The sequence below is a fragment of the Spea bombifrons genome, chromosome 5 (assembly GCF_027358695.1).
Source record: "Spea bombifrons isolate aSpeBom1 chromosome 5, aSpeBom1.2.pri, whole genome shotgun sequence".
In the NCBI taxonomy this organism is placed as follows: Eukaryota; Metazoa; Chordata; class Amphibia; order Anura; family Pelobatidae; genus Spea; species Spea bombifrons.
Genome location: NC_071091.1, coordinates 48,364,969 through 48,387,492, shown reverse-complemented (window position 1 = coordinate 48,387,492; position 22,524 = coordinate 48,364,969). Strand labels below are relative to the sequence as shown.

At 40.5% G+C, this 22,524-nt stretch overlaps 1 protein-coding gene across 23 annotated transcripts in view; it reads left to right on the top strand.

Annotated features, from left to right (window-relative positions):
• CLASP2 (cytoplasmic linker associated protein 2) overlaps nt 1–22,524 on the top strand; it is a 157,667-nt gene that overhangs the window by 7,452 nt on the left and 127,691 nt on the right. For 22 of the 23 annotated variants that reach the window (XM_053467366.1, XM_053467361.1, XM_053467351.1 and 19 more), the window contains exons 3-7: nt 923–1,026; nt 2,265–2,356; nt 3,984–4,059; nt 4,900–4,997; nt 15,098–15,168. In XM_053467366.1, the coding sequence (XP_053323341.1) occupies nt 923–1,026; nt 2,265–2,356; nt 3,984–4,059; nt 4,900–4,997; nt 15,098–15,168 (441 nt within the window). Of the gene's footprint in view, nt 1–922; nt 1,027–2,264; nt 2,357–3,983; nt 4,060–4,899; nt 4,998–8,143; nt 8,445–15,097; nt 15,169–22,524 lie in introns of those variants that run through there. The other variant, XM_053467369.1, reaches the window with a different exon arrangement.

Below are 22,524 nucleotides of genomic sequence, written 5' to 3'. Positions count from 1 at the left end.
CCCACGGGATCACACACAATGACGCTGTGTGACCCTGCTAGGCCCCGCCTCCTCCAGAAAATTACCGGATCCGCCGATGACTTTGGGACGGCACAGTGCCGCCGGGGTCCCGGTGTTTTTTCTGATCTCTCCGACCGGCTCTACTACCCCGGCAGTGGGCGGGCTATCCCGGCTGTGAGAAGGTACGCACATATGCAACCTCCGCTGCCGTCCGCTATTTGAGGTCTGATTAGAAGACGACCCTGATTATAAGACGAGGGGTATTTTTCAGAGCATTTGCTCTGAAAAAAACCTCGTCTTATAATCGAGCAAATACGGTAATTTTAAAAACTTGAATCTTCAGTTTATATCCTAGTTTTAAATGGTTAAATGGTGTGTATCCCTGTCATTAAAATATATGTGCAGTCTGGTGACACAACAGTAACATTTCCACTAAACCATAAAACCACTTTTAATCCCAACTCTTTAGCTTGCAACAAAATGAAAGTAGCATACACATTTACAAACCATGGTATTAAACAAAGCACGTGTTAACTCTTATAATTAGTCTCTGCCAATATTGTAATGCAGCCCGATATATATGCTGTCCACCCTAACAATTACATTATTCTGGTGTTAAATGCAGAAATAACCTAAAGGGAAGGAGGTTGATAACCTTAATAAAGTGTTTTTTTTTTCCCCCCTGTATTAAGAATTATCTTGTCTTAGTTTGTGTCTGACTCAAATGCATCTGCAAAACTTACTGAGAACTGTTTTTAATTTAAAAGCTGAATGCTTATTGACATTAAATGACCAACAATATTTAGATTAATGTGAAGTAAAAAAGGATTTCAGTTGAACATATTAAAGTATGCATGCATCAAATTACTTTGCTCTTTTAATTTTTTGTTCTTTTAATTTAATGTTCTTTTTACCACTCTAGTTCTACCAGTTTTAATTGATAGACTTGGAGATGCTAAAGACCAAATTAGAGACCAAAGCCAAAACCTTATCTTGAAGTTGATGTATAGGACTGCATCGCCAGCGGTAAGAATGCCTCCTTTATCTTTAAAAAGTTTTTTTTTATTGCGAAAAATTTAGAGGACTTCAAGAGTTCTTTGTTAACCAGATAATACAAATAATGAGTTTTTTTTTTTTTTTTTTTTGGTTGTCAACACCATACCATCACAATCCAGCATTATTGGCATCTGGCAGGGTTTACTCTTACAGCTTTCCTCATACTCCAGCCCGGTCATCATTGACCGACTTTCATCAAAAAATCTTGGGCCCAGAATCAATTTAGATCCTGGGCTCCGTGGTCAATAGTCTACCCTCCTTGTTAAAGACATAAAATCCACACCTGCTTTTCACCCATCTTCCCCTGGTGCCCCTCCCACAAAAATAAAATCTTTTACCAAGAAACAATTGTGCTTAACCCCTTAATGACAAGGCCCGTACATGTACGGGCTCAAAATGCATTGTTTTCAATGGGTTTAGGGACCGCCCATTGTCCTTAAGGGGTTAAAACAAGGCCAACCTGCAGCTTTTGTTAGTTTTTTCAAAGTAGAAGCTTGTATCTGTATTCAAGACGTGAGGTTGGCAACCAAAAACTAGAACTTCTCAGTTTCCCTGTAGTCTTTACATGAGAAGACAATGCTATGGAAAATGTAACTGTTCATAATTGCTGTTCACCTCCCTAATAAATGTGTCGCTTTAGGCCTTTTTTTCTTTTCTAGTGAAAAAAACATATTTCCAGGTTTTGATACAGTGATCCTCTCAAATGACATAATCCTTGTATTAAGTACTGTGTAAATTGTTGATGCTATATAAATAAAAGTTAATAATCACATGTGCAGTAGGTAATTTTAGGGTACTTCCAGTAAATTTTCTGAATCTGTATTGGATAATTATTTTAATTAATATGGATCAATCCATTTTGATTTTACTCACTTGTGTCTTGACACAAGTGCATCTCCAAAATGTATTGCGACCTGTTGTAACTTAATTATTGTAGGTTTCTGTATATTAAAGCTTTATTCATTGTTTGTTTTGATTTGCTTTAATGTTCCCATTTTTTCCAATGCAGTTTTTCTAAAAGGCTACTCATAACACACACACCACAACTACGTGATGTGGAACTGATTGATCATAGGCATAGCATAACAGACCACTTTTGGTTTCTGCAGTGTTTTTATTCTGGTTGATGTGTTGAACATAAGCTACCCAGTACTGTTAATAATTAGCAAAAAAAAATGCAAACTTTTTTCCCATTTTTTTCTCAACAGTATGTCTGGGAGAGATTAGCTGCTGGCTTTAAGCACAAAAATTTTAGATCCAGAGAGGGAGTCTGCCATTGTCTCATCTCAACCTTAAATATGTAAGCAACTTAATCTATCATAATGCTTCTCCTGTGCTTTGTAAGTTGATTTTATTTCTCACCTAGTTGTCTTTCAGAAAAAAAAAAAAAAAACTTTTTTTTCCAGTTCCATTGTGTTACATCCTATATTTAATCTAGCCACTTGTTTTATGGTTCATTTGGTCACAACCTTTAAACTGCACTCATTGAAAGATGTCAGCTATACATATTGGTGTAAAAAATTCCATAAGGCATGGGTGTGGAAACAAACGAAAGACAAAAAAAACCCTTCAAATATGTAAAATATCTTTCTGCGGGCAGACCTCTTTGCTAAGATTGTAAAAGAAAAAGATATTAAGCTATAGATATATATAGATAGATATATACTAAAAAAGATCAATATCAAATAACAGATGGAATAAGTATCTTCTCTTAGTCCAATAAAAAATTTATTATCAGAAGATACTTATTCAATCTGTTATCTGATATTGACACCACTGGACTAATACGGCAACTACCTCTACTCTACTAAAAAAGATCAATATATAATTACCGTATTTGCTCGTTACGAGGTTTTTTTCAGAAAAATACCCCTCGGGGTCGTCTTATCAGACTTCAAATAGAGGTCTGACTATGAGACTAAGATCCAGATCCCCTGCAGCGCTGCAGGGGACCTGGATCCTCCTGTCTTATGCCCCCCATTTAACACTACACCCCCGCCAACTTACCGGTGCATCTGACTTCCTGGACGCAGACAACCTCCGCTGCTAACCGCACCTCCTTGCGGGTGCAGCGGAAGTTGTCTACGTGAATCGCGTAGACGTCTACCCGCTGCCCCGACTACAAACTAGGGAGTCAGAAGCACTGGTAAGTTGGGGGGGTGTTAAATGGGGGGGCATAAGGCATTTCTTTAGGCAGAGTGGCACATAGGGGGTGAAAAGGCATATCATGGTGCACAGTGGCACATAGGGGGTCAAAAGGCATATCATGGGGCACAGTTGCACATAGGGGTCAAAAGGAATATCATAGGGGTTAAAAGGCATATCATGGGGCACAGTGGCATTTAGAGGATAAAATAGTTTACATGAATTAACATTTACTAGTAAAACTTTTTTTCCTATAGGGTCGTCTTATAATCAGGCTTTTTCTTTTTTTCTAAATTAATATTCAGATTTTGGGGGGTCGTCTTATAATCGAGCAAATACGATATATGAAAAAAAGACTGTTTGTTACTCCTTAACTTCCATCTGGACGAGGCAGTTAATTCTATAAGTGCCTGTAAAAAAGGATATGGTCTCATTTTGAATAGTATGTTTAAACATTTTTGCATGATTTTCCAGTTACAACATTCCTCTATAGTGACCATTGTACTACCAAAACTTGAGCACTGAATCTAGAAGATAATTTCTTATATAACCATATAAATTGGAATGTAAGCTTGCGTTGACTTTTTTAAAAATGTTTGATTACTATAAAGGTAACTAAGATGATGCAATTGTGTTAGTGTAACTTAAATTTAGGTCTAGTTATTTTTTGGGTCAGTGCAGTTACTCTTGCTGTTTAAGCTAGAAAGATGCTAAGATGTATATTGCCCTGAATGTTAATACTATGCTTCTGGTAATAGTTTTTTTAAATGTATATTTCAAAGGTTTGGTGCTCAGCAGTTGGGAGTGAGCAAGCTTGTTCCTCAGTTGTGCTTATTGTTTGGAGATTCCAATGCCCAAGTAAGCATTTTTTTGTTCTCATTTTAACTTAAGTAAATCATTTTAATTTTACTAATCTGTGTATTTATAAAGATTCTTTATCACAAAGTGTTAAGATGCCATCCTAATAGTAATTATCAGTAGTAATGCTAATGTTACTTTCCCCCACTCAAATAGCTGATGTGCATACAGCTGTTGTGATGCACTTCTAGCCCTGCAATGGTGGAGTGTTACAAGAGGCATTTGGTGTCCTTACACTTACCCAGGTTTTTGTTGCATTGCCTCTTTATAGAGCACCAACAGATTCTGTAGTACCATTACAATAGAGTAAGAAAATTAATAGCGCCATTTAAATTGACAGTACACACATTATTGATCCATTTAATACATATTACAACATACTGATACAGAAGAAGAGTAAGCCCTTTAGAAGGTTGAGGGAGAAAAATGCAAACAAATGACAAACACAGGATTAGTGCATATTACAATAGTATGAAACATTAACGTTTAAAGGAAGTAGGATAATTTGCTATTGCTCATATATAAACTGGCCAATCAGGCTTTTACCTTGATTGTGCTTGCCTTGTGCACACCACCAGCCTGCTCTCCCACCTCCTGTATGTGTTTGTGTGTATGTAAATTATATATTTCTGTATTAATGTTGTTTAATCACCTAATGGCAGTACTGTCTGGACGTTTTTGAGACTTGAAAGGTTTAGAGTTAGGCTCATGTTTGTAACAAAGGAAGATAATACATTTCTTGATGATATTCCTAACTAGTAATTAATACAATAAAGATTGCTCCAACATTTTGTTCTCCACAGTCCTTATCCCCTTTTTTTTAAATTTCACATTCCATAGGTACGGGAAACAGCAATTCTAGCAATTGTGGACGTTTATAGACACATTGGTGAAAAAGTGAGAGCCGATCTTTGCAATAGAGGAATACCAGCAGCAAAGTGAGTGGGCAAGAAATATATATATATATTTTTTTTATTGATTTGTTACACATCTGGATCCATTCCCAAAGTTGAGGGAAAACGTTCACTCAATAATATAACATTACACACAGACCCTGATCCAAAAATATATATAACAATCTTATTTTAATACCTCCAGTACAATTGTGATTTACTTATGTAGTGCTGTCTTACTATGCACCATTGTAAAAAGGGTCAACAGAACATGCAGTAGAGTTGGGATTATTTTACACAAGGTAACACAACTATGGTGAATGAAAAGTATTTAATCCCCTGCTGATTTTGTACATTTGCCCACTGACAAAGACATGATCAGTCTATAATTTTAACCCCTTAACGACAAAGCCTGCACATGTACAGGCTTGCAGTGCAACGTGATAACGACAAAGCCCGCCGTTAAATAGCTGCATTGCCGCGAAAGCCCTCCCCGGAAGAAAAATGGCCGTCGCCGCACCGATCATCAAAGATCGCGACGCCCGGCTAAAACAGCTAAGGATGCAATCGGAATCGCTTCCTAAGCGTAAACTGTGTTGCTGACATGCCTCGATATCGAGGCATGTAGCAACACAAACCCCGATAGCCTTGTGATTGCTCCGAAGAGCAACCACAAGTGCCATTATGTAAATGACGTTGCCGTCATTCACAAGATGGCATCAACAATAGAAACCTGAATGAGTTCAGAGGGTCTATCCCTCTTGAGAACTCTTGAGGGTGTCTAGTTTTAAAAAATGTGTGCGTTGATGGGGTAAACTGAATTGGCCGTGTTCAAAGATGTCCCAAATATGGGACATGAGGGCAGTAGGATAAAATGTCTAAATGGCAAAAAAAAATACACACTTCACAAAGGTGGCCTGTTACTTCCCAAATAACCCAACAAACCCATGCATGTGGGCTATCACTGCGCTCAGGAGATGTTAGTGAACACATATTGGGGTGTTTGACACTGAGATATACCAGGAGTGGTAAATTTATACCTGAAGAAAAAATGATTTTGAAATGGCAAAACGCTTTTATTTATTGCCCCATAACATGCAGAAAAAAGCCATAAAAACATTGAGCATTTCTTAACTCAGGACAAATAGTAGAATCAATTTAGCAGGTTTTTTCATTAGTTTTTGCAGATGAGTAAAAGTTTTTTGTTACAAAATTACTTTCTCGCTTTTTAAACAAAAAATCACCATATTTTATCTTTTTTTTTTTTTTATAGTAAATTAGGTGATATGATAAAAATAATGGTATCTAAAGAAAGCCCTGTTTGTCCTGGGAAAAAAACTATATATATTATATATTGTTTTTTCCCAGGACAAACAGGGCTTTCTTTAGATACCATTATTTTTATCATATCACCTAATTTACTATAAAAAAAAAGATAAAATATGGTGATTTTTTGTTTAAAAAGCGAGAAAGTAATTTTGTAACAAAAAACTTTTACTCATCTGCAAAAACTAATAAAAAAACCTGCTAAATTGATTCTACTATTTGTGGGAGCATGAAATGAGAGAAGAAAATCACAGCAACACTGAAAAATGTTAAGAGCCATTGTCCCACAATATACTATGAGTAAGAAACCGTATTCTCCTTAAGGGGTTAATGGTAGGTTTATTTGAACAGTGAGACAGAATATCAAGAAAAAAATCTTCAATGACACATGTCAAATAAGTTATACATTGATTTGCTTTTCACTCAGTGAAATAAGTATTTGACCCCTTTGCAAAACATGACTTTGTTACTTGTAGGTGGTCACCAGGTTTGCACACATCTCAGGAGGGATTTTGTTCCACTCCTCTTTGCAGATCCTCTCCAAGTAATTAAGGTTTCGAGGCTGACATTAGGCAACTCGAACCTTCAGCTCCCTCCACAGATTTACTATGAGATTAAGGTCTGGAGACTGGCTAGGCCACCTTAATGTGCTTCTTCTTGAGCCACTCCTTTGTTGCCTTGGCCGTGTGTTTTGGGTCATTGTCATGCTGGAATACCCATCCACGACCCGTTTTCTATGCCCTGGCTGAGGGAAGGAGGTTCTCACCCAAGATTTGATGATACATGGCTCCATCCATACAGGAATTCATTCATAGAAGCCCCAGCGGAAGTGAAGGGGAGTAACCATACAGGAAGACTTAAGTCACCAAAACAACCAATGACGTTCCTGGCATGGCATTAAATAAGCTTAAAAAAGTTTTTTTTCATTTATCACTCTTTTTATAGTAGATTAGACTGAGAAAAAAAATACCGCTAAATACTAGCACTGCACAAATGGGGTACAAAAAAACAGATTAGTGGTTAAGTGGGTAATGGTACATGCTCCTTCACTGAAACAATTACTGACTGACAAGCAAAAAATCTAAATAGGTAATACCGTATTGGCTCGGATATAGGCCGCCCCCGTATATAGGCCGCACCCTAAAAGTTTGGTGCTTTTTTAAAGAAAAAGTTTTTTTTCTTTAAAAAAGCACCAAAAAACATGCTGCCACTCTGTCCCCCCCCCGAGATATGCTGCCACTGTCCTCCCCCCGAGATATGCTGCCACTCTGTCCTCTTCTCCCCCCCCCGAGATATGCTGCCACTCTGTCCTCTCCCCCCCCGAGATATGCTGCCACTCTGTCCCCCCCCCCCCCGACTTACCAGAGCAGACTCCCGGGTGTCTTGCGGGGCCGGAGGGGGACATCTATGCACATCGTGTATACAACTCCCGGTGCCGGAACTCGGCGGAAGTGCCGGCACCGGAAGTTGTATACGCGTATTGCGTAGATGTCTTCCGCCGGCCCTGCAAGACACCCGGGAGTCTGCTCTGGTAAGTCGGGGTGTGTGTGTGTAAATGCATCGTGCGGACGTTCGGACAATGCGCTTAGACAACCTCCAGTGCCGGCACCCCCCCCGTGGGAAGTGCTGGCAGGGGAGGCTGTCTGAGCGTATCAGACAGTAGGATACAGGTCCCCTGCACTGCTGCGGGGGATCTGTATCCTTGCCCGGCGCCCGGGAGTGCATGTCCTGGGCGTCGGGTGGTAGACCCCGAATATAGGCCGCACCCCCACTTTAAAGACTTAAAGTGGGGGAAAAAAGTGCGGCCTATATTCGGGCCAATACGGTAGTTCCTTTTTCTTATTGATATAAATGTATCACTATGTGGACACTAGGTGGCGATCATTGTACTTTAATCCAATGCGGAATTAATGCACTGCCTTGTTATGTGCTAAAGATGCCAGACTAGCAACAAGAAGAGCTTGCGTCACTCAGGGGGAGGGGAAAAAAAAGACTACGACAGGAAAGCTGAATTTATTATTCAAACAGCCAGGAAGCTAAATCGGCCGAATCTAGCTGTATTTTATTTGTGAACTTCTGCACGTTAGGATGGTTAAGCGGACAGCCTGGATTAGGTGAATTTGTCATCAGGACACTGAAGACATTGTCTTAAAGTCATCGTATAAGGCAAGCAAGATGAGAGAGATTGTTGTTTTTTTTATTTAAATATTTTATTTTTTTGGTATTTTAATATTGAAAATAGCATTGAAAAAAGTGCATTGAAAAAGGATTTTCTTTTTGAGGCCTAGGAGGCCTTCTCTGCATTGTAGTTCATTGTTAGCTTTGATGGCACAAAAGACTAATCCTATTTCTCTGTTCAGACCCACTGCAGTGGTGCCTGACACCAATGCATGTATAGGCAGAAAAATTTAACTTGGTTTTTAAAGCAGCTTTGAACTGATTTGATTTAATTTAGACGATAAGGAAATGCTTTAATAAGAATTGTAGTAATGAAATATGGCTACCAACACTGACTTAGATTTATTGTAACTGACTTGGTTTTATTCTTTTAATTTGTCTATTGTTAACCTAAAAAGCATACAGTAATTTTAACGTTTTATGTTTAGGAATTATTTCACATCTGGCTTTCCACATGTATTTGGCATACTGCGGCTTCTTGGTTAATAAGACGATGGTTTAAAGATTGCTTTTGAAAATATTTTTCTGATGTGGAGGGCTTTACTTTTTTTTTTTTTTTGCATGATATAGGTGGTTTGTGTTCATCTTATGATACTGGGCTGATTCAATTCAAGCATATTACCATACAAATGGTCAACCAAGTAATTATTTTGGAGAATTTGCAACCTTTTAACTATTCTTTTTAACCATGGTTGTAAAGTATGCAAGTGTTTGTGTATGTATGTGGGTCCTAGTTTTTGAAAGACAAACCATTTTAGTTCATTAATAACATCAAATGCATCAGAAATAAATAAAGTTTAGACATTCATGCTGTAAATTACTATTGTAGCTGGAAACTGCTGTTTTGTTGATATCTTCATAGGCGAAGAGAAGCCCTTTATCGGCAACCATCACTCCTGTGATCCAATGGCAGCTAATCCAAGTTTAAGTTTAAAAGGCTAATTCATCATTAGAAAATGGTTTTGCAATTGTTAAGAAACCTATAAATTTCCTTGTTTTTCATGACTCAACTCTTGAACAGTAGTGTATAATGTGTATGTATGTTTGTGTGTATATCCATATACACGTGTGTGTGTATAAGTATGTTGGCTGTATCAGTTAAATATTATAATTGGCCTTGAAATAAAGCAGCTATCAAAATTCTATCAAAGCATGTCTGTGGCAGATGTCTTTGTGAACCTTACTGTATTTGTCAATTATCACCTGATATTCTTTTAAAATGGCCCTGTTAGTGTTTCTAACAGTGCTCTTGAAATGTCTAAACAGGGACATAAGCTGGAGTAACTTTTGCAGTTATGTGCTAAAAGGCTTTCCAAGTGCCAAATTGAAGCTAAACAAGTTCTAAGGAGGCAATACAATGACCACTGCATAAAAATCATTTGGCTTCAGAAAAAGCAAGAACGAGCATACCTAAAATGCCCACACCATCAAAAGAATAGAAATGCACACACACCCACAATTCATACCTAGCCAAACCAGTAACGTCCTACCTGTAAGCAAAAGCACTTGCAAAGTGCAGCTGCAGTCTCTAGACTCTAAAAGTGGCTCAACTGTTGGGCATAGGACAAGCCATACATGAGTGGAAGACTAAAAAAAAAAAAAGTGACAAACGAAAATCTGGAATTTTTTGTGGTAATCCGAGTTCCAAAATATTGAGAACTTTTGAGCTTCACTGTATTCTTTGCTGCTGTTAAGTTGTCAGTATGAAGTTACTGGTCTTGTCTTCTGGAAGTAGCCATCAGAAGAACAGTACACTGTGGTCATAAAGGGAAGGACATGGTGAGCAACAATACTTGGGTAGGCTGTTGCGTTTAAACGATGCTCAATTGGTACTAAGGGGCCCAAAGTGTGCCATGGAAATGTCACCCACACCATTACACCACCAGCCTGAACCGTTGTTTATGGGTGGATCCATGCTTTCATGGTTTTTACACCAAAGTCTGAACCTGCCATTTGAATGTCACAGCTGAAATTGAGACTCATCAGACCAGGTAACGTTCCGTCAGTCTTCCATTGTCGAATTTTGGTGAGCCTGTGTGAATTGTAGCCTCAGTTTCTTGCTCTTAGCTGACAGGAGTGGCACCTGGTGTGGTCTGCTGCTACTGTAGCCCATCTGCTTCAAGGTTCGACGTATTGTGCATTCAGAGATGGTATTCTGCATACCTTGGCTGTAACGAGTGATTATTTGAGTTACTGTTGCCTTTCTGTCATCTCTAACCAGTCTGCCCATTCTCCTCGTGACCTCTGACATCAAGAAGACATTTTCGTTCACACCACTGCCGCTCACTGGATATTTTCTCTTTTTCTGACCATTCTCTGTAAACAGTAGAGATGGTTGTGCGTGAAAATCCCAGTAGATCAGCAGTTTCTCAAATACTTGGACCAGCTTGCCTGGCACCAACAACCATGCCACATTCAAAGGCACTTTCTTCCCCATTCTGCTCGGTTTGAACTTCAGCACGTTGTGTTGACCACATCTACATCTCTAAATGCATTGAGTTGCTGCCATGTGATTGGCTGATTTGCTATTGAACATGTGTACCTAATAAAGTGCCCAGTGAGTGTAGAACAGATAGGTTTGTCTTACATATTACTATCTCTACACCTATAAAAACAACAAAACAAATAGCTGACCATCTTCTAATGATCCTAGTTACATTTTGGATTTTAGCCTACAACAAATTATGTTCAGTGATCATTCTGTAATGTGTCATGTTAGACAAAAAAATGAATCATTTTAGGCCAAAACCATTCTTAAGTTCCCTTTTCCTGTAGTGTGCTGTTAAGTTGCTATTTGTTGGTTCATCCAGTCCTTGTAATGCGGTGAAAGGAGAGAACATGGACACAGGGTATTGCTTTGACAGGCTAGCTGTGCCAGATGCTTCAGATCTGTGCCTCTGACTTTTAATTGAAAATGTATTAGTGATTGACAAAGAAAACTCTTAAGCTGTAAGTGTTAAGCACTGCTTACCCAGAATGCAGTCTCATATAGTCAGTGTGAATGTTGCAAAACCCCCATACACTCCATATGCCAACTTTGGCTGTCTATTTGGAAACAAATACTTTCTTAATCTCTTGGTAAGAAAACACAACAGATGTCATTGGCCTTCATTTAATACATGGATGTGGTAAAAGTGGCTGCTTTGTAATTATGTCTCTGTGAAGCCAGTACGTGTTACATTGTTTTTTTTTGTTGTTTTAGTCCAATGTAACTACATCCGCCCTCATTCTAAAACGTTGGTGTGTTTTAGTATTTAATCCCTAATAAACCCACATTTGCTTTTCTTGCTTAGTAAAACCCCACCATGAATGGAATAATGTTCATTTTTCTCTTTTCAACTGTGATGTCCCTATATGACATTTTTAAACATATAAAAATCTGTTTTACAATTATATAAATTGTACACAGCTAGTGCAAATTTGGGGGGGGGCAAAATACATCCATTAACCACCCCATATGAATAGGACCATATTTTGGTCATATGGGGCAAATCCAACAAGGTAAGCATCACTTTGGTTTTCAGTCGTCTTTTTATTTTTTTTATTTTTTTTTAAATCAAATTTGTATAGTAGAACAAAAATAGTGGTTATACATAGAGATGGGAAGGTATGGGGAGACAAATTGGGAAAACGCCCCCCCCCATTTTTCCAAAGTCTTTTTTTTTTTCTGGAAAACTTGAAAAAAATTGGAGTGTTGGATATCTTTTACAGTGATAAATGTTTGACATGGCATCCAAGCTATTTTACATGAAGACCTTTTTGAAAGATGCAGTGTGTCCACATCTGACTGGCACACATAATGCCAGTTACTTAACGTTCCCATTTGCAATTGGTGCTAAGGTGCAGATATAATAGGGCGACTGTGATCGCTCTCCCCGTACAATTCATGAAGGAGGATTAGAGGAGATATTTTGTTTTTTTTTTTCAATTTTGTTGCATTTGAAGGAAAGGGGGGGGTGTTACCTGTTAACATATACAGTTCCATTTGCAACAAAAATAGTTTTAAAAAGCAAATTTAGTTTAATATTTACTGAATAAACTGTACTTTTATTTTAAGCATGATACTTTTTATATACACTGCACTTCATGTTCCCAGTGTAACAAAATAATTTTAAATTTGTAAAACTACTCCACTCAATTATTCTAAAAATGTCAATTTTTATCTCTAGTAACACAACTTCATACCACCCCATAAAACCATATGTTAGTAAACAGTAGACAATCTCAGGGTGTTTCATTAGTCTCACAAATAAACAAAATATCAAGGAAGCTCCAATATTTTAGTAATAGGCACAAAGAAAATGAACAAAAATATAGTGTTGTAAATAAAAAATTGTATGTGTTAATGGTTACTCACATATAGTGATGGAAAACAGTTTCATAAATAGTGATGTCCCAAAGAGTGAATGCGTTCTCCAACACCCTCAAAGCGATAGGACAAATATATGTATGTGTATGTAATATATATTATAAAATAGGGTCAATAGACGGTGATCTTGTACTTAAAATGCTGCACTCACGTGTGTTTCTTTCAAATAAAGCTCTTTAAAAAAACAGCAGCATCAATCAAGCAGAAACAATTTCAATAGATGGCATATCTGGGATGGCGCAGGTTCTGTAGAACCATTGTTTTATAATGCACCTAGTGTATCACTGGTCACGGGATTAAAACACCTCTCCTTACTCTCCTAATACAACTCCTTCATTAATCTTCTAATTGCTCATTGTCCATTATACCATTTTGAAAATAGTGTTCCTGTCTCTTAAGTGCTGTGAAACCCATTTTCTAATGTTGTTTTTGTGTTGTCGCTACCTGTATTACCGTATTTGCTCGATTATAAGACAAGGTTTTTTTCAGAGCAAATGCTCTGAAAAATACCCCTCATCTTCTAATCGGGGTCGTCTTCTAATCAGACCTCAAATGGAGGTCTGATTAGGAGACTAAGATCCCGATCCCCCGCACCGCTGCAGGGGACCTGGATCCTCCTGTCTCACCCCCCTCCCCCATCATACACACACTTACCGGCGCTTCCTGCTGCGTTGCCGGGGCAGCGGGTTGACGTCTACGCGATCCGCGTAGACAACGTCCGCTGCAGCCGGAAGGAGGTGTGGCTAGCAGCGGGGGTTGTCTGCGTAGACCTTCCCCGACTGTCAGAGATCAGAGTTCCCCGCACCGGTGCGGGGAACTCTGATCTCTGACAGCCGGGGAAAGTATACGCGACGGACGCATACAAACCCCCGCTGCCAACTCCACCTCCTTCCGGCTGCAGTGGAAGGCGACGTCAACCCGCTGCCCCGGCTGGAAGCACCGGTAAGAGAGGGGTGAGAGAGAGTGTGTGTGTGTTAGTTAAATGGGGGTATAGGGTGTGTGTGTTTGTGTGTGTGTTAAATGGGGGCATAGGGCATTTCTGGAGTGGCGTTAAGGGGGCAATTAATAGAGCACTCTGCCTCCTGAAATGCCTTATACCTCCCTATATGCCACTCTGCCCCATAATATGCCTTTTAACCCCCTAAATGCAAGAGTGGCATATAGGGGTATAAGGCATTTCTGGAGGCAGAGTGCTCTATACAATGCCTTTTAACTCCCTTAATGCCACTCTGCCTCCTGAAATGCCTTATACCTCCCTATATGCCACTCTGCCCCATAATATGCATTTTAACCCTCTAAATGCCAGAATGGGATATAGGGGTATAAGGCATTTCTGGAGGCAGAGTGGCACATAGGGGGTCAAAAGGCATACTATGGGGCACAGTGGCATATAGAGGGTTAAAAGGCATATCATGGGCCACAGTGCCATATTGGAGTGGCAAGCCTGGGGGCAGATGTGCGTAACTGGGGGACAGGTTGGAAAATATAAGAAATAAAAACAAAAAAATATTTTTCTTAATCATAGCTTTTATTAAAAAAAATAGTTTACATGAATTAACATTTACTGGTAAAACTTTTTTCCTTTGGGGTCGTCTTATATTCAGGCTTTTTCTTTTTTTCCTAAGTTAATATTCAGATTTTGGGGGGTCGTCTTATAATCAGGGTCGTCTTATAATCGAGCAAATACGGTATTACCTGAAATAACTGTTTTAATAAAGCAGTGTATAATAGTTTACAACTATGCAACACATGCTGCCTACTAGAAACCACAATTTTGTGTTACTGCATAATTAAATCTTTTGAGTGCTGCAGTGTTTAGCTTTTTTTTCTTTAAACACCTTGACTACGCTGATTCACTGTAGTCCATGGGAACCCAGTTGTATAGTAGAAATGTTTTTTGTTACTGTATAACGAATTCTCCCCTTATGGTTTTTGTTCCCCCTTTGAGTGTTATGACAGAGAAAAATACCTCCTCTCTAATTTATAAACATAAATAAAATGCCCGTAATTTCTAACATAAACTAACTCTAGGTAGTTTAATGAAAAATGAACAGATTTTTTTATGTCCCAGGAGCATGTGTTGACAGTCTTTAAATTATGGATTCTATGCAATAAGTCATGGTATATACCAGGAAACTTATGCAGTGTACACACCTTTCCAAATGTTACACGCTTACTTTCTATTGCTACATTTTGATTGTACTGTGAAAAATGCAACATTAACAACTTTGGTCTTTAGTTTACAAAATATATATATATTTTTATTTTGCAGGTTACAAGCAATATTTTCAAAGTTTGATGAAGTAAGAAAATCTGGAAATATGATTCTAAATTACTCTAATGGTAAGTTTAGAATCTCCTTGAACAGGTGTGTTTGTAGGTGTTCAGACAGCTGCATGTTAGCCATTTTTATGTGTTCTATCTTGGTTGTCTTAGCCTAATCTAAACACACTGACGCCTTATGATACTACTGTGGTAAACAATAGAATGGCTGATTGTTAATCACTAAGCTGGACACTGCAGTGTTAACCCCTTAACGACAAAGCCCATACATGTAGGGCTGCCGTTAAATAGCGTTTTCGCTGCGAACGGCGGCTTTGCAGCATCCACTGAAGCCTCGCAAGTGAGGCTGACCGTGGATCCAGGGAGAAGAAAAATGGCCGCGGCGGCGTCTGGCTAAAACAGCTTACGAAGCAAACGGAATCGCTTCCTAAGCATAAACTGTGTTGCGGACATGCCTCGATATCAAGGCACGTCAGTAACACTACCCGCAACCACAAGTGCCATCCTGTAAATGACGTTGCCGTCATTCACACAATGGCATTAACAATAGATCTGAGTTCACAGAGGGTCTATCCAGACCCTCTTGAGAACTGTCGATGCAGGTACTGCATCCAACCATGCAAGGTCAATGGAGCCCAGCTCACTAATCAGAGTGATTATATAAAAAAAAAGTAATGTTTAAAAAAAAAAAAAAAAAAAAGAGCAAGTCCTACAATTCTTTATCTTCACAAAAATTCCCACATGGTTAAAATATTGGCATTACAAATGCCCATAGGGTGTCTAGTATAAAAAAAATACCGGCTTCAAAGATACCCGAAATAGGATATGGGGCAGAATGACCAGCTTTGGGGAAAAAATGGTTTTGAAATAGCAAAACGCTACTGGTACTTATTGCCCCATAACGTGCAGAAAAAAGCAAAAAAAATGGGTATTTCTAAACTCAGGACAAATAGTAGAATCTATTTAGCAGGTTTTTTCAATAGTTTTTGCAACTGAGTAAAAGTTTTTTGTTTTAAAAAGTGAAGAAAAGTTATTTTTTCCTGCCATACAGTGGCAGTACGAGACGGTAGTATTCCTTCTTTGTGGACAAGAAGACGTTAAGGGATTTAAAGGGTTAAATAAGAGCGAACTCCTCCTTTACCCATAAAAACCGGCTTACCCTGAAACGCGAATCGGCTCTTCTGGAGGGCGCCAAATTCAAATCTTTAAAAGCTCTTGCTGAGTTTTAATTTTCTTTACCAGATGTCTAGTCTGGTTTCTCCGGAGGATAAAGACAAGAAACCTGCTCCCATTCCTAGAAAGGCCACTTTTAAATCAAAGCATGCGGCTTGCTCTGAGTGTGCTACCCCTCTTCCTGATGGATGCAGGAAAAAGATGTGTAATGCTTGCTCGGCAGAACAACTCTCTAAAGATAAACAGAAAGACTTACAATCCTTCCTGGGATGGTTCCAGGAAAATCTAGCTTGGACCTTTGAGGCATTTCAGGCCTCTGCGGCTCAAGCTCAATCCAGGGTCTCGGGAAAAATCTTCCCGCAAACGCAAGAGATCCCGGTCATCCTCCAGATCAGATCTGTCATCAGGGGAAATCTCGCAATCTTCAGGCTCTACTACCTTGTTCAGTTCTGAGGATGAAGTGTTTTTTTCCTCCCCAGCAGCTTCGCAAAAACATTAAGGAGGTGACTCGAATTTTATCGGATGAAGGGGTTGATAAAGTCAAGGGATTTCCTGTTCTTCCCAAGCTGGAAAGAGTATGGAAGTACCTGGGGAAGCTGGCTTTTCTCTCCAGATATTTCAAACATTTGTTCCGGCTCCAAAGTGAAAATTTTCAAAGTTTCTATGGAGATAGAAAATTCCAGCACCATCCCAAAAAACAAGGCAAGGGAAAATTCTGACAAAGTGGGAGGAAGGCTGCAGCAGTTCACTACTGTTTGGGAACACACGACAAACGGGTGGATTCGGAAAATTGTTTCAGAGGGGTACAGGATCGTTTTTATTTCTCCTCCCAAAAGTCAGTTCCTGATATCCTCGTATCCATCCTCTGTGAAAAATTTGGCTCTACATTCGGCCTGCCTATCTCTACTTTCAAAAGGGGTAATAGAGAGACTCCGAGCTTCACAACGCTTCCAAGGCGTGTATTCCAGACTCTTTCTAGACCCAAAGCCGGATGCATCCTTTTGCCCCGTTTTGGATCTAAAAAAGGCGAACAGCTGCATCCCGTATCGCCACTTTCGGATGGAGAACGTTTCTTCAGTCGCCAGTTTGCTTCAGAAGGGAGACGTCATGGCAACCTTGGAGCTGAAGGACGCTTACCTACACGTTACAATTGCAGAGGCTTCCAGAAAGTTTCTCAGGTTTGCAATCCGAATGGACGGAGTTATTCATCATTTCCAGTTCAAGGCGCATCCGTTCGGTCTGTCCTCAGCCCCGAGGATCTTCACAAAGATTCTGTGTCAGTTGGCGGCATCTCTGCGAGAAAAGGGGATTTCCATCGTGCCTTACCTCGATGACTGGCTCATCAAGGCCGAATCTTCAAGGAAGCTCCGGGCGGATCTAGCCACCACGATGCAGTTTCTGGAAGATCACGGCTGGATTATCAACCGAAGGAAATCCAACCTCGTACCTTCCAAAAGGATCCAATTTCTCGGCCTAGTGGTGGATTTGATTTCTCAACATTTTTTCTACCATCCGTCAAAATCAGGAAGATCAAAAGAGAGGTCAGGTCCCTTCAATTACATCCAACTTGCTCTATCAGGAAAGCCATGAGCATCCTAGGTCTTCTTACAGCCTCCATCCCAGCGGTCAAGTGGGCACGAGTTAAACTGCGTCCCCTTCAGTGGGATATTCTACGAAGTTGGTCAAGACGAGAGGAGGACCTAGACGTCACAATCTCGAGGCGGGTCTTAGCCCAACTTACCTGGTGGAGGGCGTCGGCTCATCTTTCCAGAGGCCTTTCTTATCGTCCCCCCAACTGAGTAACCCTTACCACAGATGCTTCCGTTATCGGATGGGGCGCCCATTTCAGTTGTCACTTCAGGCAAGGCAGATGGTCTCCGGAAGATTCGCTTCGCCAATTGGAAGTCGTGCCGTGAGGATCCAGTCAGACAACGCCACAACAGTCGCGTACATAAGCAAGGGGTACACGGGTAAGGAGCCTGCAGGTTCTTTGTACTGTGTTGATGAGTTGGGCCCAGCTTCAACTGGACGACATCGGCTACTCACATAAGAGGCTGCAACAATACCATTGCGGACGATCTCAGCAGGCTCAGATGGTCACAAGCAGAGTGGTCCTTAATCGAAAGAACCTTCACCTCCCCTAGTGTCAAGATTTGGCCTTCCAGACATAGATTTGATGGCATCCAGGCGCAAGGTTCCAATTTTCGCCTCACTCAACAGGCAGGATGCACCAGACTTCCTGGACGGTCTGTCCATTACGTGGGATTTCCTTCTGGGATGCGTGTTTCCTCCAGTTGCGTTGATTCCCCGCGTCCTCCAGAGGATCCGTTCAGACAGAGCACGGGTCTTAGCCATCGTTCCGTACTGGCCAAACCGCAGTTGGTTCTCCCTCCTACAACATCTAAGCCTAACGAGTTGGGAACTACCTCAGTCAGATCACTTTTTGGACGATGGGGCTCTTCATCTGGAGCATCTCCAGATGTTCGAGTTGACGGCCTGGCTACTGCAAGGATGATTCTTCGTTATCAAGGTGTTGAGGATGATCTCTGAGGAGACCTCATTTTCCGGCTTGGGATCTTACCGTGGTTCTTCACTCTCTCTGCTCGGCTCCATTTGAACCTTTGGAAGAGATTTCATTAAAGCCCCTGTCGTTTAAGACTGTGTGTTTTTAGTGGCCATTACGTCCGCCAGAAACGTGGGAGAAATACAAGCCCTGTTGTCCTCGAAGAACTTTACCATCTTCCATCAGGATAACGTTGTTCTCCACCTGCAGCCTTCCTTTCTTCTGAAGGGTTAGCAAAGTCCGCTATTAACCAGCCCTTGGTTCTGCTGTCATTTTTTCCATCTCTCTCCTCTGCGGAGGAAGGTAAATGGCACATGTTGGATGTGAAGAGGGCCCTGGAGTTATTTCTAGGACTTCCTCCATCCGTTCCACTGACCAGCTGTTTATTTCTTAGTCTGGTCGTTCAGCGGGTAAGGCTGCCTCCAAGGCTACCCTGTCACGACGGATCACGGAAACTATTTGTATGGGCTACCAATTATCTGATCTACCTCTATTTTCTCCTGTCATGGCCCATTCCAACAGGGCTATGTCTGCCTCGTGGGCTAAGAAGGCTTCCGCTTTGCCGGCTAGGTGGTCATCATTCAATGCCTTTGTTCGACACTAACGGCTAGACATCTTCTCATCCTCTGCAGGGGATTTCGGGCTTAAGGTGCTGTCCACAAAGAAGGAACAGTACCCTCTCGTACTGCCACTGTATTAACCCCTTAATGACAAAGCCTGTACATGTACAGGCTCAAAATGTATTGTTTTCAATGGGTTTTGGGACCGCCCATTGTCCTTAAGGGGTTAAGGAAATAATTTACGGTGAGTAGAAAATTTCCATTTTTAACAAAAAATCCCCATATTTTATCATTTTTTTAATAGTAAATTAGACGATATGATAAAATTAATGGTATCTAAAGAAAGCCCTATTTGTCCTGGTTAAGAGCCATCGTCCCACAGGGGTTAAGCAGGGAATATAAATGGCTAGAGGACATATAAAATTACGTTGTCAAGCACTATTGTTAAATATTAAAATAACGCAATGGGCTCATAAGATTGGTGTCCCCCAACACTCACAAAGTACGACCTATAGAATTATATAGAGATGGGCACCCACAGATAATTTCAACAAATTAAAAAAAAAATTGATCCATTATACATTTCTATTATATGCTTGTACAAGCAAAATTAGATAAAATTAGGTCCATGTTAATTCTGACCTAAAATACTATATTTTATGTTCCATTTTGCATTGTGTGTGCTAGGGATACACCGAAACCGAAAATTCAGGATTCACTTGGCCGAAACGGAAAGCGAAAATGACCACCCCCCTTAAAAAATAAATAAATAAAAAAAAAACCCACACACTTTTATTAAAAGTAACACACCAACATGGGGAAAAAAAGGAATAACAATATTTTTACATTTTATTTATTTATATATATATATATATATATATATATATATATATATATATATATATATGTATATATGTATGTGTGTGTGTGTGTGTCTAACAGCAATCACACTCTTATCATGGCCAGGTTCTAGCATGTGCTGGCGGCCTGGGCATGATAGGAGTGTGATTACAAGGTTCCTATGCCATGCCATGCCATCCCCCCACACAAACACTATTTGATTTAATAGTGCATTTGGGGGCAAATGATTTGTCATGTAAGGTTGGTGTTGTAACGGATGTTTTGCAGTAAACTATGCTCTGTAGCAGGTTGCATCCGCCGTATTTCTTCTGAGGTTTTACCTGTGTATTTGGAGACCGGATCGTAAGAATTGGAGTATTATGGATTTTAATCCATGGCTAGGAAAGTGGTGTTATAAACAGGGATTTGGTTTTATTTCCCACAGTAGTCCTATTTGGAGAAATAAAACTGTATATATATAAAAAAAAGTTAACTTAGTGCGTGGTGCTATTAACAGGCATTTAAACTAGTAGAAGGGGCTCACAGGCACACCCTTCTCGAAGCATGACCGTTCTGGTGGCAAAAAGTTTAAAATAACAATGCTGCCGTCACCAAGACAAATTACACAAAAAATCCACAAATTATTCTGACACGATATCTGCGATTTTAAATTACCAATAAAGCGGTCTAATCAGGTAACGTGACAAAGAACTTTTTATAAAGGATTATTTATTATGAACAAGTCGTGCGTACAAAAACAATGATAAACAGATTTACACCAAACAGATAAAAATAGAATGGAGAAATTAACAGAAAAACCTTACTGCTCATTTGAAAGGCTCCAGCAAGGAAAGATGACAATTTATTAGTAAGCACACTAGACATTTTCAGTTCATCTCAAGTTTCCAAGTGAACCCAGAGGCGGTATAAGCGGAGGGAAGGCGTACCTATAAAAACCATAAGTGACCTCCCCCTTGTGTTGTGGAACAATTCTTGTCCAAATAGAGAATTGAGATTTGATTTTCTCTCTTTTGCTTGTTACAGAGATAATTCTCGCATGTGTTAATTTTGATAGATATGTCACACTTGCTACTTATGACCTGATACCCCAGACTTCATAATTCCTTCCAAAATTGTGCTAGCTGTATTTGTACTCACAAAAGGACACATGATTATTAATCTGTGGGTTATTATGAATGTATGTTTTGTAAATACTGTATTTGCTCGTTTATAAGACGAGGTTTTTTTCAGAGCAAATGCTCTGAAAAATACCCCTCGTCTTCTAATCGGGGTCGTCTTCTAATCAGACCTCAAATAGAGGTCTGATTAGGAGACTAAGATCCAGATCCCCCGCACCGCTGCAGGGGACCTGGATCCTCCTGTCTCACCCCCCCCATCATACACACACTTACCGGTGCTTCCTGCTGTGTTGCCGGGGCAGCGGGTTGACGTCTACGCGATCAACGTCCGCTGCAGCCGGAAGGAGGTGTGGCTAGCAGCGGGGGTTGTCTGCGTCCGTCGCGTAGACCTTCCCCGACTGTCAGAGATCAGCGCTCCCCACACCGGTGCCGCACACCGGTGCCGCACACCGGTGCGGGGAACTCTGATCTCTGACAGCCGGGGAAAGTATACGCGACGGACGCATACAAACCCCCGCTGCCAACTCCACCTCCTTCCGGCTGCAGCGGAAGGCGACGTCAACCCGCTGCCCCGGCTGGAAGTACCGGTAAGAGAGGGGTGAGAGAGAGAGAGTGTGTGTGTGTGTGGTAGTTAAATGGGGGTATAGGGTGTGTGTGTGTGTTAAATGGGGGCATAGGGCATTTCTGGAGTGGCGTTAAGGGGGCATTTAATAGAGCACTCTGCCTCCTGAAATGCCTTATACCTCCCTATATGGCACTCTGCCCCATAATATGCCTTTTAACCCCCTAAATGCCAGAGTGGCATATAGGGGTATAAGGCATTTCTGGAGGCAGAGTGCTCTATACAATGCCTTTTAACTCCCTTAATGCCACTCTGCCTCCTGAAATGCCTTATACCTCCCTATGTGCCACTCTGCCCCATAATTTGCATTTTAACCCCCTAAATGCCAGAATGGGATATAGGGGTATAAGGCATTTCTGGAGGCAGAGTGGCACATAGGGGGTCAAAAGGCATGCCATGGGGCACAGTGGCATATAGAGGGTTAAAAGGCATATCATGGGCCACAGTGCCATATTGGAGTGGCAAGCCTGGGGGCAGATGTGCGTAACTGGGGGACAGGTTGGAAAATACAAGAAATAA